At 40.4% G+C, this 16,180-nt stretch overlaps 2 protein-coding genes across 4 annotated transcripts in view; one reads left to right on the top strand and one right to left on the bottom strand.

The window, feature by feature from the left end:
• Positions 1 to 16,180, bottom strand: part of SNRPF (small nuclear ribonucleoprotein polypeptide F) — a 222,400-nt gene that overhangs the window by 49,243 nt on the left and 156,977 nt on the right. The window contains exons 3-5 of one of the 2 annotated variants that reach the window (XR_010383163.1): positions 15,957 to 16,078; positions 8,522 to 8,591; positions 7,873 to 7,939 (exon numbers count right to left, since the gene is read on the bottom strand). The gene's annotated coding sequence lies outside the window, so the exon portion shown is untranslated. The remainder of the gene's footprint in view (positions 1 to 7,872; positions 7,940 to 8,521; positions 8,592 to 15,956; positions 16,079 to 16,180) is intronic. The other variant, XR_010383164.1, reaches the window with a different exon arrangement.
• NTN4 (netrin 4) overlaps positions 4,253 to 16,180 on the top strand; it is a 104,229-nt gene continuing 92,301 nt past the window's right edge. The window contains exons 1-2 of one of the 2 annotated variants that reach the window (XM_064491605.1): positions 4,253 to 4,867; positions 7,670 to 8,199. In XM_064491605.1, coding sequence (XP_064347675.1) covers positions 4,552 to 4,867; positions 7,670 to 8,199 — 846 coding nt within the window. In that variant the 5' untranslated portion in view covers positions 4,253 to 4,551. The remainder of the gene's footprint in view (positions 4,868 to 7,669; positions 8,200 to 16,180) is intronic. The other variant, XM_010989970.3, reaches the window with a different exon arrangement.

Here is a 16,180-nt window from a genome sequence, read left to right as displayed (position 1 = left end):
GAAGAGAAAGTGTTTAAAATTTGTGTCAATACAGTGCTGTCCAGAGTAACTATCTCTGTAATAACAACAGAACTGTTATTGTTTGTTTGAACTTCCTAGACTCCATATAATTAATTTGAAGATAAGAGAGCATGCGTGCATTTTTTTTTTTAAAGGAAAGTACTGCTTACCTTTCTGGAAGAGCACATGTATTTTCAAAGGCGCATACTCCCTTCCTAGGAATGAGCAGCTGTAGCCAGGAAGCAGATGAAATAAGAAACACAGTGCCAGTGGCAGGAGGCTTAGATTAAAGCTTAAGGGAATTCCCAAGATGATGTTTTTAAAGGGCATTTGAAGGGCATAGACCAGGTAGCAAATAAAATATAGGATTATTTCAATGGAAACAATCTCCATTTCATTTTCTCCTAACAGTTTTCCAGTTCAAAAAGAGACAAGATTGCACTCATGGAAAAATTGGTGGCTAAGCAATGACTTTTTAAAAATCTAGAAACTCATGTACTATCCCAGTGTATATTTACTGAATGATCTAAATTTGGCATTTACATCTTTCACATCACTTTCCCTCTCTAAAAATGTGCAAAACTATTACTGTTCCTTTCTACACATTGATGCTTCCAGGATAAATGAGATAATGTTTATAGTTCCATGGATGAAAGATACTAGGCATACTAAAAATACATTATTTCAAAGTCCCTCTTTTCCTTGGAAGTGTCTAGTAATACCAATGTACACAGTGTTCTTGAAGAATCAAATTTTCCACAGAAGTAGATACTTATCCCATCCAGGACTAACAGTTTTAAAAAATTAACCATTTTTCAAATTTAACAACTTGAATTTGTTGATTTTTTCTTTAATATTTATTCAATACTCGCTGCCTATGATGTATTTTAATGGAATTCTTTCCTTCTGATTAAACAACATATATTTTACCTTTTATTAATGACTCTTTAAGACATCAGTATGTAAAAAGGGAATTTTAGTTTGCTTCAAGCATAATATCAGCCAACATCATAAAGCTTCTAATACATTTTTAGGCTATAGAAATATAAGCCCTAGACTTAAGTTAAAGGAACTACTAGTTCTATTTTATTCTACACCAATCCAGACAAACCCGGAGTTGAGTTTTAGGTGCACAGTTTAAGAGTAACATTGACAGACTATAGTATATTTGAAAAGTGATGATTAAAATGATTAAAGGTTTGGAAATTGTGCTACATACATGGGTGATTAAATAAAAACCTGGAGAAGAGAACAGTTAGGAGGAGCAATAAAATCTGACTTTAAATCTTCAAATACCTATTGGAAAAGAAATTGGACCTAGTCTGTATTGTTGTGGATAACTAAACTATAAACCTAAGTAGAATTTTAAGACGAGAGAATTCACAGTTAAACAAAACACTACCTAAAATGAAAAGGGCTGCTTCTGAGGCTTTTGTTTACTAAGACTTCTAGAACAGAAACTAGATGACCACTGGACAGAGATTTTGTGGAAGGAGTTCTGATAGGGTGAGAAGTTGGCCTCAAGGACCCCTAAGGTTCCTTTTGATGCTGAATATCCCATGATCCATTAGAAATCTCACTTATTGTACTAAGTTATAATAGAGTGACACCTTTACAGCCTCTTGGTGCTTTGCCTCTGAACTAAAAGACCTCAGATAGTCATTTGGTTTTTGGTTCTTATGGCTACTTTTTATAGTTCTACCATCCTCCTTATTAGCAAGTTACCTCAACTCATTCCTTGTTTTAACAGGATCCCGCTTCACCCTACTCTGTTACTTCTAACATGCTATGTTCTAGGATAACAGAATAAACAAACTTATTAACACTGCATGAATAATTTAAGTGAAGACCTAAAGAGCTCTCTCATGAATAAGGTCTTTGGTGCAAGGACTTTATGCCATCTATTTTAGTTCTTAAAAGCCCTTTCAGCTTTCTTTGAAGTTCTCAGAAGTATTCTAGATTTAATTCATCAATTATGTGGCTTCTGGAAACTTGTTATCAAAATCCCATGGGTATGCTAAGTTTCCTACTCTTCATAAATTTTTTAAAAATTCTGAATTCAGTGGGAAGGTATAGCTCAGCGGTAGTGTGCGCTTAGCATGTTGTTTTCTACTCTTCATAAATTTTTTTTAAAATTCTGAATTCATTGCTGAAATTTTCAAAAATGTTTAATCATAGGCATTATATGCTTATCACTGAGCAAGATTTCCCTTAGGTAGGTAAACTTTTTCTGAAGAGCTTCTTCAAATGAAAATAGAATTTATAAGTAAATTAGACTATAGAACCAAATGAAATTGATTAGAATGCTGACCACTTTTCTCTCCTGAGCTGCTTCATATATAAAATATTAGTGTAAGTGTGCACATTCCTTTAGAATATGGGGAACCATTCTGATTTCACTGTTTCTTCTTAATCCTTGTTCTTAATATATAGCAATAGTTATAACATAACTCAGAAAGAAACATTTAATGAAAATTTACTATATATCTAGCAGGTGTTCTCAGTTAAGAATAAAAGAAAACAATAATAATGTTTTGTATAGACTAAGTATAAAAAACTGCTTGATCATTAAGGAACTTACTGTCTTGTTAAAGGAAACAGGAACCAGTTATAGAGCAATCAAGGAAGTATACTATCAAGGCAGGATTGGTACAGACACTAAATGTCTTTGAAATTTGTAATGAGAAATGGAGTAGTTCTGCCTCAATACAGTAGACTCAGAAGTTAATAATAAATACACATTTTATTTCTTTTTTAAAATTTGCTTCGGTCATTGGTTCTAAAGTGCTAGGTTAATATTGGTACTAAGAGCCCTTGGTTGTTATAATTTCTATTTATATGGTAAGAAGAGTAATTTGGAGAGATGTTTGATTGACTCCATAGGGAGCATATCTATAAGATATGAAGAAAGCCCTAACATTGCCAATATTTGAAAATTCAAAGGGTATAGTTTCCTAAGTGTTACATAAATTGCTTCCTTATACCTTTTATCACTTCCCAGAGGTGGCCAGAATAATTTTAGTGTCTCCCAAATGGATGATGCTGACCTCATCCCAGTCCCTCCTAGAAGATACAAACTTTTTATATATCCACAGCTGAGTCATAAATAATGCCTACATGTGCCCCAAAGCTCTGAATTGTTGTCATCAGTAACACAACTCAACAGTATCTGTAAAGTAGTTAATTTTCTGGAAAAAATATTTAAAGGCACAAGATGAACACTGCAATAAACATTTCTTTCTAGTTAACTTTCCCCAGTTTCTCTGGTTGTGTACGTAGGATTATATTTTCATAGACCTTTCAAAAGTCTCGGACTCAAATGCTATGTAATCGTCTTCCATAAGCAGCAGCCCTGAGCAATCCTGTCCACAATTAGCTGCCTGCCTTGCTACTGAATTGTTCCCCACAAGTTATTTCACAACTTAATTGTTTCCCAGCACAACACACTCCGTATGGAATGAGAGTGCTTGGAAGGACCAAAGAGGTTCTCTTTGTCGTGCCCTTGCCCCTAGACAAAGATGTTCTTAAACTGCACACTAGCTAATCCTGTGACCCTTTTCTTTTAGCACCTTGAGTTTTAATTAGAGAACACATTTGACATCAAAATGGATACACCCCGGATAATGTAAGCATTGATTGTTTAGCCAGGATGCCCTCCCCCACCCCGAAAAGTCCGCAGAGAACTGGCGAATGCCACCTAGCAGGTAGCGCGCTCTCCCTTGCCCGTGACCCCGGGCTGGCTAAGGGGTTCCACCCCTGGGTCTTCTTTTTCCTTCAAGTTTATGCTGCTTTTATTACTTGGTGGGGGGGGGGGGTACCCCTGCATCTCGAGACGCCTGGTGAAGGGGTGGAGGGGTAAGAAGGAGGGCTTTCTTTTGCTGGGGGATGTGAGAAGTAGGCGTTAGCCTGTTTCGCGGTTTTTTAAGCCCCTTGGCAGGCCCTGACCTGATTGAGAGGGAGTCAACTGCTCTCTGGAATGTTCCGGGAGAAGGTGGGAGACTGCTTCCCAGAGGAGGCCTGTGGGTGCTGGAGGACTCCAGGGGGGTCACGCAGGGAGATGGAGGGCAAGAGCCGGGAGGGGCAAGAGGGAAGCCTTGGGCCGAGGTGACGGGCGCGATCGCGGGCTGAGGCGGGCTGGTCGCGCTGGCAGCGAGGCAGCGGGGGCCACGGATCCGGCGAGAGGATCCCTCCCTGGGCGGCGGCGGCGACCCGAACGCGCGGGCTACAGCGCCAGGGCTGTCAAGAGAGCGCTGGGGGCGGGCAGGAGGAAGGGGTGGAGGTGCGAGGGGAGGAGGGCTGGCACCGGAGCGCCGCCGTGTCGGTGCAATAAAAATGCATCCCATGGAACTGCCCATGGAGAAGGACGGGACCGAGACGCAGCAGCAGGAGGTGGTAAAAGCCGAGGAGGACGCCCAGGAGGCGGTGGCGGCGGCGGCGGCCGGGAAGTGAAAGGTCTCGCAAAGTTCAGCGGCTGCTGCGGGCGCCGAGCCCCGGGCTAGCGGCGGAGGAACCTGCAGGACCGCTCCGCTGGGTAGCGCGGCAGGGCCGGCTATGGTCCCGGGGTTCCCGCCGCCCCCGAGGTGCCCGGGCCCCTCCAGGCCGGTGCGCGAGGGTCACCCCACCGCCCGGCGCGGCCCCAGCCTGCGGCTCCCAGCCGCCGGCGCCCACTGTCCGAGCCTGGCGCCCCAGGAGGAGGAAGAAATAAAAAGCCTCGGTTCCTCTCGAGGACTGTTGGCGCTTCATCCTACAGCCGCGAGGGCTCGGCTCCCTCCAGTACCCGCCCGGCCCGGGTCCTCCCGGCTCTTCCCGGCCATGGGGAGCTGCGCGCGGCTGCTGCTGCTCTGGGGCTGCTCCGCGGTGGCCGCAGGTGGGTGGTGACGCTGCCGGGCCCCCACCTCCCTTCCCTCGCTCCTTCTGTTCCCCACCTCGGGACGCGGGGGTGCAGGGGAGTGCGGGCTGAGAACGCCGAGCTCAGCTCCCGAGGATGAAGCGAGTGGCCATGTTCCGCCTCCTTTCCCCGCGTCTCCGCAATTTAAAATACTGTTGATTATTTTTGCAACTGCGATACACATGCCCTTGGATAACCCGATATCCTGGGTGCGCCCTGCCGGAGACAGCCCGACCTTGGTTTCTTTCACGGTTTGGGTTTGTAAGAAACTGCCTTTCCACTTTGTGAGGGAACAAAGGACCAAGCTCGCCATCCCCCGGCACTTCATGGCCTGAGGAATGATGGGGAGGGGTGGCCCAGCGACCCTGGGCGCGCGTGGGCCGGGCCGCTCTCTTGTTGAGAGCGATCGCCATCGTCCCCAACCTCATGCTGGGTACTAGGGAGCCAGGTAGGGACACCTGGGGCGGGGGGAGTGTCTTCTCCCTGGGGCAGTGGCTGGAACTTAGTGAGACCCGGGGCTGGGACGATAGGTGGTGATCACCCTGGGTTGCACAGACTTGGCTTGCTGCCCCTGGGGAACTGGTACCCTGGCCGAGGCTCCGCGGGAGGTCGGAGGCGGGTCTGCTTCCTGTCTCAGTAACTGGACGACCGGCAGAGGCGTCGTCAGATGCGCTCTCCCTCCCACTCCCATCCCATCTTCCCCCGGCAGCCCTTGGTCACCCGTTCCTAGCTCGCTGTTTCTAAATTCGGGAGCCCCTTCAGCTCCTCTCCCTCCCTCTCCCGGGTCACCTGGTTTCCAGTTAGGCGAAAGTGGAGTTCAGCGTGTAAGGGGGAAAGAAAGTGAGGGGCTCTTTGGCCACTCGGTCTCTCCAACGAAACTAACTCGCTTGCTCCAGAAAGGAGAGTGGGCTGGAGGGACGGACTGGTGGAGAGAGCACTGGCGCGCTTCTCCCTTCCCTTCAGCTTCTTCCACTCTGCCTCCTGAGACGCTGGCATGAAGTAAAAACCAGTCTTTAGAATCTGCATCCCAAATCAGTCAGATTCTTAGAAGCATCCTTGCTTTACTTGAATGGTTGTCGCTTCTTTAGGGATTTCCAAGTATTGTGTCCACCAATTATTTATCTGGTTCCAATCTTTTCTTCTTACTTTAGGAGGCATCTAAAATTACTCAGTGGTTTTCCCAAGGAGCCATTAAAGGTCTAAGCTTTTACTTTAATTCTTGCTACTCATGCACCCCTGCGTGCACTTACTCATGCTCCCCCAGCAACAAAGTGAAGTTTAATAAACTTTTCCGTTTTCAAACCATGTTATGGCAAAAACATGCAAGCAATCAAAACGTAGTAAATAAATATCACAAGGCAAGTGTTTCAAGTCAAAAATACTTGTATGGGCAGTATATGATTTTCCCTGAAATGTTTTACAGATGAGTCATAGTACACTGTGTTTAGGTGATCCTGGCCACAAGCAGCTGTTGCCCCAGCTAATCAGAAAAGCTGCAGAGTCCAGGCATAAGGCACACTTGAATTTGACATTTTAAAAATATGCTTAAGGAAGCCCTTTCTTTTGGTTACAAGGCTATGGGAGGCTCGCAATAGTCACTGAGTATGTGAAACGTCTCTCTTTTAGTCTAAGCTGTCATTTGGCTTCTCCAGCAGTACAGTGATAACAGTTCAGAGGTGCTCCCTCTTAAGAAGCAGAAATGTTCCATTAGCTGGAATTTGGGGTTTGACTTCCTTTTCCTTTTCCCCTCTCTGTTTTAACTTTTAAAATAGATGATTTTGCTTAAGGTATTCATAATTAAAATGACAAGCCCAAAATAAAGGATTATATTATGTAGTCAGGATGTTAATAGGTGGATAATATTTATCATTTTAAGTAATTTTGATACATTAACATCTGTTGGACCTTTGGGTGGAAGTGCATGTTTCTTCAAGAAAGTGTTAGTTCACAGATAATGTTTAAAGGTGCTGTTAGTGGCTGCCAGACTGTAAACATTCTCCTGTTAAGCAAACAGGTAACTACTATATAACCTGTCGTAGGTAGAAGCACTCCAGAGGCAGAGAGCATGTTAAATAAGCTTGGTGTCATTTGGCAGTTTAGAGGGGTTTTTCTTTGTTATATTTACTTAATATTAAAAAAATAGATATTGCACATCTGAGCTCCAATGGTCTCTAGCTTTACTTTCCTAAATGAGATCCTATTGTATATTGGTTAAATATCTCATATTGCTTTTCTAGGAAATTTGTCTCTTCATGTTTCTGTCTTAACAATGTCGTAGAATTTTACATTTTTTCCTTAATGCATTCTCATGAACATGTTAGATAATGCTAAGGACTCAAATTATATTTGAAAGACTAACTTGAGTGATCTTAAACAACATTATTGGTTTGGGGTATTATTTAAGTCATGACTTCAAAAACAAATGAGTGTATTTCAAATATAGAGACTGTTTAGAAAGTAAAGTATTTGAAAAGGTTCAGGCCCATTATCTTTACCTCAGTGTTTCCACTTTCCTTCCTCTTGCCCTTTACCTGAAGTGATTTTCTTTTCTTTTCTGTGAATTTTATAGCTGAACATGAAACGTACATATGTGCACACACACTTGCATATACAAAGGGTATAAATGCAGAACAGTATTTATGCTCAAATTTGGTAGAATTTCCTCTTTTCTGGAAGTCTCAGGTTCTATGGGGATAACTTGACTGTTGAAGATGGGCTAGGTGGACAAAAGAGCTTTCCAAATGGGTTTGTCTTGAATTACATATGCTTTCCCTTTTCTAGGACTGAGTGGAGTGGCTGGAGTGAGTGCCCGCTGTGAAAAAGCCTGTAACCCTAGAATGGGAAATTTGGCTTTAGGGAGAAAACTCTGGGCAGACACCACCTGTGGTCAGAATGCCACTGAACTGTACTGCTTCTACAGTGAGAACACTGATCTGACTTGTCAGCAGCCCAAATGTGACAAATGCAATGCTGCCCAGCCTCACCTGGCTCATCTGCCAGCTGCCATGGCAGACTCATCCTTCAGGTTTCCTCGCACGTGGTGGCAGTCTGCTGAGGATGTGCACAGAGAAAAGATCCAGTTAGACCTGGAAACTGAATTCTACTTCACTCATCTAATTATGGTCTTCAAGTCTCCCAGGCCGGCAGCCATGGTGCTAGACCGGTCCCAGGATTTTGGGAAGACATGGAAGCCTTACAAGTACTTTGCAACTAATTGCTCAGCTACATTTGGCCTGGAGGATGATGTTGTCAAGAAGGGAGCTATGTGCACTTCCAGATACTCCAGTCCTTTACCATGCACTGGAGGAGAGGTAAGGGCACACGTTTTAACTCTATGCTGTAAATAAGGTAGAAAAATGTTACCAGCCCACATTTTTTAAAAGCATGACAGTATACTTGTAGCAACATGAATGAAATTAGAATTTTTCATGAGCTTTATTTGTCATAAATTATTTTTCACTCTTAGACATGGATGTGCAGTCATTTTCAAGTAGGTTGCCCACTGGCTGAGTTTAAGTTGGAATTCTAAGATTTTAAGTTTTTTCATTGTAAGAAAGAATAGATACTTAACATCATCATTTTACTTAGAGGTTTAAAAGGCAGCTGATTTCTACAGTCAGAAGGACTACTCACTGTGCTTCTGAAGGGGCAGGAGTTACTGAGACAGCCTGTTCCTGGAGCCCGTGCTGGTATCTTCCTGAAACTGTTAACATAAATAGGAAGTAAATAAAAACAAAGCCAAGGGAGAAAAAAATCTGTTTGTCAGAAGGATACTTTTGTATAACAGAGGAGTTTTATTGTTAAGATTACAAGGGTGCATAGCAAACAAATGAAGGTAGTTTCTTTTAAGACGCAGAAATTCTTTTTGGACTCACAGACACATTAGTTCCAGCTTAGGATCTTGGGTCTATCCTGGGCCCAACACCACCTCAATCTCATTCTGTAAAACAGCCTCCTTAGCTATTAGTCCAATTTTTGTATGGAATGTTTAATCTTTATTTCGTATTTCCCCTCCCCTAAGGGGGAAACATGTCTTTTTAACTTGTATGGACGTACCTAGAAAGCTCTCCTTACCAAGATATATGAAAACATGGAATTTAGAGAAAATTGGGTGAAAGCAGATTAAGAAAACAAAATACTTTCAACATGAGATCAAGAAATATCAATGCAGAAAAAAAAAGAGAAGAGAGAGTATAATATTTCTAATTCTGGTAGATGACAAGAACATACAGACTAGACAAGTGGTTCTCAGCTAGGGGTGATGCTGTCAACCACCACCCCCAGGGGACATTTGGTAATGTCTGGAGACATTTGGGGGGGGCGGACATTATTGGCATCTAGTGGGTGAAGGCCACGGATGCCATTATACTTCCTACAGCGTGTAAGACAGCACCCCTCCCACTCCCAACAAAGAATTATTAGCTTAAAATGTGAATAGTACCAAAATTGAGAGAGCCTGGACCAGGTGTTAGGCATCCATACAATGCATGTATTACAATGTATTCTAGCAGTCATTTATATTACTATTCACAGACTTCCCAGAGGATTATATTTGGTAAACATTTTTTGAGCCCCTATTTAGTGTCAGGCTCTGTGCTACTAGTTCTGCCTTTGGTTTGAGGGAGAGGGGAACTTGCCAGGGACTTGATGAAAAAACTGGTTTGGGAACTTCTTCTCCCTACTATTATAGACACATATGGATGTTTGCCATATTATCCAGCTTCTTCTGCAGGCACTGGAACCAAATAGGACGTGGCACAAGCAGCACACAGACTACTTTTCATTCTTTTTCTTCTTCTTTGCATTCTTCCCTAAAGTTGGCTTAATATTGTAAATCCCTGTGCACCCTGTCATGATGGACATTTTTAAAGATACCAGGACAGGAAAGAGACAGACAAGTTAGACTCATTGTTTTCTTCTGGGGAGAATACTTTGTGTTGCAAACAAATGAATGGCTTGAACTCTCAAATTGCTTTGGAATTGATCCACGGGCTTGTATCAGTTCCCTACATCTCAGTGCTACTGGGCCATGTGTATCTATGAAGTAGCAACAATACAGTTTCAGTAACCAGATGGCAGACATGCTTGCTTAGCAAATATCACATTGAATGTATTACAATGGCCAGCAATCAGAGAAGACTGAAGTAACATATATTTAACTGATAGCAGAGCAAAATCTTGTCTTCTTTAAAGCCAAACTACTTATTGTCATCAATGCTTACATCAAATTTGAAGCAGAGACTAAAATTTACGTTAGCTCTTTCAATATAGTCACCTTTTATATCTAGTTAAAAAAAACTTACCATGGTTATTATTTCAGCTGACTTAAATTTCAACAGCAAGAAAAACATCAAGTGCCATCTGGTTCTCTCTAGAGCATTGTTTGCATGTGTGCATTAAACCATCATAGAATTTCTTCCATTCAGAGATAGGTTTCGGAACGAATCTTTCTCTCCTGAGTTAGCAGAAGAGAGTCTTCCTTGAAGATAAGGACCAGAGGAAACCTTCCTGGAAATGATTACTACCTACCTCTCGTATGTCGCTTGGGAATATAAATTAGTGCTGAGCTACAAATTAATTTTGCTGTACAACTCTATGTCCTTAATCACAATCTCTGGAAATTGAGTGATCAGAAAAATAAGCCAATTAATCTAGCATATAAGTAGTCTCAGGTTTCATTTATTCTTTACTTATGATATTATAGACCTGCATCTTTCTCCATTCTATATAAGACTTCTTAGGAGTTCTCTAGCCTCTAGGTATTACCCTATTACTCAGGCTACCATAAATATGTCTGACTTAATTTGTTTCCATTTTCATTTGAAAATATTTCTTTGGACTTTCAGAGCCTTAGAGAGTGCTACTAGCTTCATGGCCAAGTAGTCAGATATGTCCATCTAACATATAAATATTCTCATTATGTGTCTTGTATCTCCCAGTGAGAAGTATATAGGATGTGACATTCCCAGATTTATTTGCCCATGCAACCCTCTTTTTGCAGAACTCCAATTACTATTTTTCAAACTTTAGAAATCCATGAATTACAACTTGAGAAATACTGGGGTAAAGGTATTAGGTGTTCCCAAAATCCTGGTAAAGGCACAGACAGGGGGAGATGTTGTTCCAGGGGTACAAAGTTTCACTTATGCAAGAGAAATAAGTTCTGGAGATCTAATGTACAACACATATGACTACAGTTTACAATACTTTATTGTATACTTGAAATTTGCTAAAAGGGTGGATCTTATGTATTCTCACCATACATGCAAAAAAGTGGTTACTATCTGAGGTGATTGGTATGTTAATTAGCTTAACTGTGGTGATTATTTCACAATATATTTGTGTATCAAATCATCAAATTGCACATCTTAAATACATACAATTCTTAATTTTCAATATACCTCAATTTAAAAAAGGCAGGCCTGGTACTTGGCATGGAAGTGGGAAAGGGGGAGATAGGAAACAAATAACTAGGTAAAGTATACAGTATGCCAGAGTGTGGTAAGTACTAAGGAGAAAATAAAACAGGGTGGGGTGAAGAATGCTGGCAGGAAAGGGCTTGCTGTTTTTAAAACAGATGGAAGGATTTGTGTTTGATGAACAGACAGTGACAAGAACTCTGAGTTCCTGGCAAGTTTTCACGAATGAACAGAATCTATAATTAAGGATCCTATGTCTTTCAATTTGCATATATGGAAAAATGAAATTGTATTAAAATGACAAACATTGGTTAAAAAAAAAACCCTTCTTGCTAGTGTTTCTTAGAATGAGGGCATTTGAAAAGGAACCTGAATGTCATCAATGGAAAAGCACATGACTGATGAGTAATCTGAAGCCTGAAGAGAGTTAAGTGACTTGTCTACAATTACTCAGCTGAAATCTGTGTTTCCTGACTTCTAGCCCAGTGCTATTTCCACTACACTAGTTCGAAATTCCTTTGTGCCAAGTCATTTAGTGTGAAAGATAAAAAACTATATACGTTCCTGTCCTTTGCAGTCCTTTCAGTCTACTTGGTAAGAGATTAAATGTGATAATTTGTGGACTGATTTATTAAATAATATGAGATAGTGCATGATTAATTCCCCAAGTATGTTGTGCAAATAATATGCCTTTCAAGATCTGAGTATTTGTTTGTCTCTTTAGGCCATTGAAAGAATTACATTTCAATACCTTGTGATGTTAATGTAGCACAAATGTGCAGAAAATGATAATTAACTAATCAGGTTTTTACAGGTATTTACATGTATAATATGCTAGGCAATATTTAGGATTTTTAAATCAAAAAGATAAAACAAAGTAATACATAAGTAGGAATGCTTCCTAAACACTACTCTTCAGTTAGCTACCTTTATTCTCCAGTCTTTGAAATCTGCTCATGCCCATTTTTCAGTAGCAATGGTCATGAGTCATGGTAGCAGCTACTATCTACTGCATTCTGTGGAGTGCTCTGCATCCCTTGTTTTCACAAGAACCCTGTTAGTTGGGTACCAATATTGACCCCATTTTACAGACAAAGTAACTGAGACTTAGTGAGTCAGAGTGACTTGGTCAGAATAAATAAGTAAAGAGCTAACCTATGCCAGAGCTGGGATGATTAGCTTGCCTTAAAATGATTTATATGATTAGGTTTTATTATAACTCCAAAATTTAAAAAAACATAAATTGCTCTGGTAATTACTAACCTGTAAAACCTATAGCTTAACTGATAAATTATAACATGGTTGTGTGAACTTTGCATAATAAGCTTAATTTTTTTATCTTAGAAATGTTATAAATAACAAGCAAAGACTCTTTGCACTTAATGTTACCCAAGATCATTTAAAATAAACTATATGGGAATGAGTATCACCATTCTTCAGTACCATTTAGCATACTTTTTATTTGATGGGTTTGTTTGCTGAGAGGAGGGGAAATAAATTTTATCTAGTTGGTAACTGCTTTAAGTAATTTTTCTAAGTTTGTCATTTAACGTATTAATGTTCTGCTTTGAAGCATATGCTCAGCTATAATTTTGTTGAACTTACTTGAAAATAAGATATTGTATATATTTGTTTAGAGTGCTTCAATTATCCACACCCTTGAGGCTACTCCCTTCTGGCTGAGGTGGGGCTAAAGACTTAGCACACACAGGCAGACAGACACACACACACACAAAGCCTTTAGTTTAAGGAAAATCCACAGAGTGGTTTTTATCAAATGAAATTATTCAAAGAAGCTACATAAAAATTACAACAAATCCAGAGATTAAATCAATAAACTTTGATTTATTGATTTCAAAGGGTCGATTTTTTTCCTCCCAAAATACCTTCTTTCTAGCTATTAAAAAAATCTGTTTAGCATCTGCTTGCTTTGCTTGTTCAATTTGATGGTTTAACTTTGCCAATATTTATTTGGTAAAAATATTCTGGAAACTTTGAGAGATCATATTGCAAAATGCCGAGTTAGTAACCGCTGTTTCATGTTGAAAAATTAAGGCTGGACAATGAGGAGCAGGCATCTGAAGGTCAGTTATATGTAGGCATACAAGGCAGCTTCCTACCAAGGAATGGAGAACACATACCAGGATGGCGGTATTAGGGGCTGGGAGCTCTAGAAGATGAGAAAAATGAATCATACTGGAGAGTATGGAAGTTATTGCTGCTGATCAGTAATCAGAAATGTCTGAAAACTCAGTGATATAATCTCTCCCTCCTCTTTACTGCCATGAACTCTGCGTCACTCACATGTAACTATAATATCATGTTCCCTATCTCTTCTACTCCTATAGTGTTCACTTCTTGAGCAACTTTGTCTCTTCTTTCATTGTATTCATTCTGTGGCTCCCAGACCCCCAACCTCTGCATCTAGTACAGATCCTCACAAGGCGTAAATTTCCAAAATACATTGTTGAATTGAATTATAGGAAAATAACTATAAAATGATAATACCGTTTATTAATTGTGTTGGATGTTACACATCTCCTAAGTATCCCTTTAAACTAGTCATGATTTGTTCATTATTCTTACAAATATTTATATAGTGTCTTCTATGTGCCAACTATTTTAGGAGCAAAAAGTCAAAAATTCCTGCCCTTTGAGCTTACATTCTAAATGTAAGGTGCTAAATACAGTAAGTAAGCAATATATATGGAATGTTAGATAGTAATAAGTATAAATAAACAAACAAAGCAGGGAAGGGGGCTAGGAATTGGGGAGGAGGTTTTAAATGTTTAGACAGCACTCCCAAGGAAAGCCTCACTGGGATCTTTGAATAAAAGACCTGAAGGGAAGCAGAATTGAGCCAAGGGCATATCTAGGGAAAGAGTAAAGGCTCTGAGGAAGTCTGCCTCATGCCATTAGGACAGTGAGGGGACTGGTGATGAAGCAGAGGGGTTGAGGTGCAGTATAACAGGTGAGGTCAGAGGTCAGAGAGATAATGGGGAGCTAGGGGAGATTATGTGGAGCCTCATAAGTGGGTGACCAGGATGGCCCAAATTTACACCTAGATCACTTACTTAGAGGCTGTTAATTATTCTTAGCATCCCCTTTCACTCTCAGAATGGTCCCAATTTGGACCATAAGTTATAAAGTCACTGGTTTTTACTCTGAATGACATTGGAAGCCATTGGAGGTTTTAAGCAGAGGGGCAATATGATCAATTTATTTTTAATAAGATTGTTCTGGTTTGTGTGTTAAGGAAAGACCAAAGTAGGAAGCAGGGAGACCAGCTAGAATGCTCTTACAATAATTCAGGCTAGATCTGATGGTTCATGGACAAAAGGTAGCAGTGGAAATGGTGAAAAGTGGTTGAGTTCTGGGTCAATTTTATGGATGGAGCCAACAGTGTTTGCTGACAGGTTGAATGCAGGGTGTGACAAAAAGGAAAAAGTAAGGTTGTTTTTAGCCTGAGCACCTGGAGGAATGGGATAGCCAATTACTGAGGTGGAAAAGACTCTAGGGGAGCAGATTTGGAGGAATGCCAGGAGCTCATATTTGGACATGTTAGGTATGAGTTGCCTGTGAGACGTCCAGGTGGAGATACTGAGTAGGCAGTTGGATCTGTGAGTTTAAAGTTCAGAGGAGGGGTCTGAACTAAATAATATAAATTTGGGAGTAATCAGTGTAGAGATGATATTTAAAGCCATGAAACTGGATGAGATCATCAAGGGAGTGGGTGTGGATGGAAAAGAGGAAAGTCCAAGAACTGAGCCCAGGGGAGGATCAAAGTTACTCCATCGAAGCTGCCATTACCAAAAACACTTTTGCAACTGCCAAGGCTTATTTGAAAACCAGTCTTACCAATCTGTTGGTCCAGTGGTTGTTTAATTAAGCAACAGCATGAATTCGAATAACATTAACTTGCCAAAATCAAAACAGTGGGTACAAGTTTTAAAATGACAAGTAAGAGGAAAGGCATGAGACAATTTTAGGTTTTCAAAAGATGAACCAAAACAAATAGGGAGAAGGGAAAGCACTAGTCAGATAAAGAATGATGACAGAAAAGGGAGAAGAAACAGTATTGAAGGAGAAAGATACCTTTGAAAATATGCTGAAAGAGAAATGTTGATTTTAGGGGCTTTCAGATTATAAGCAGCTCACATTCCATTTTATCTTGACTCATCCAACTTTTAATCCTTTTTGACTCAAAATTTCAGCTATAGGAGCAGTTTTTTTGGAGTGATTTTTAAAAAGTCATTTTTTGGTATGCCCGTGAGCTATCACAGTATTGGAAACGAAATTAAAATACAGCATCGTACACATATTTTCTGCTTAGTGTATTGTGATACTTGATTTGCAGAATGTGATGAAGAACATCTACCTTAGGCAAGGGCGCTGTGCAATTAATTCCACTTAAGTAAAAGTATTTATGTTTTCACAATCTCAAAAAAATTAATGTTTTACCTAATGTTTACTGTATTAATGTTTAATTGTTCTATTAAGGAGAAGAGAAAACCATTTTTTAGAGATTACAGTAGAATGTGCCAGTTTCTATGTTTGGCATTTTGCATACATCTCACTTTATCTCTAAGAAACAAACTCTTCCTGGATGGTTTGTCTTGTTAACAAACAAATGAAAACAAAACACCAACCTTCTTTTTATGTCATATTTCACTTCTCTTCCTATCCTTCCTGCAACTGATTGAGGAGCAGAAGTCTTCCCAGGCGTCAGCTATGTTTGCCGATGTTACTTTACACTCCATAATCACTATTCCTAAAACAAAACATAAAAATTATGAAAAACATTCAGATGCTTTCTGCATGACATCATTTTTACTAAGACTATATCTTTTCGTGGCTACTGAAAAAGGCTTCA

This window comes from Camelus dromedarius, chromosome 11 (genome assembly GCF_036321535.1).
Source record: "Camelus dromedarius isolate mCamDro1 chromosome 11, mCamDro1.pat, whole genome shotgun sequence".
Classification (NCBI taxonomy): domain Eukaryota; kingdom Metazoa; phylum Chordata; class Mammalia; order Artiodactyla; family Camelidae; genus Camelus; species Camelus dromedarius.
Note: the sequence above shows the minus strand (reverse complement) of the source record. Positions and strands in the feature narration are given on the sequence as shown.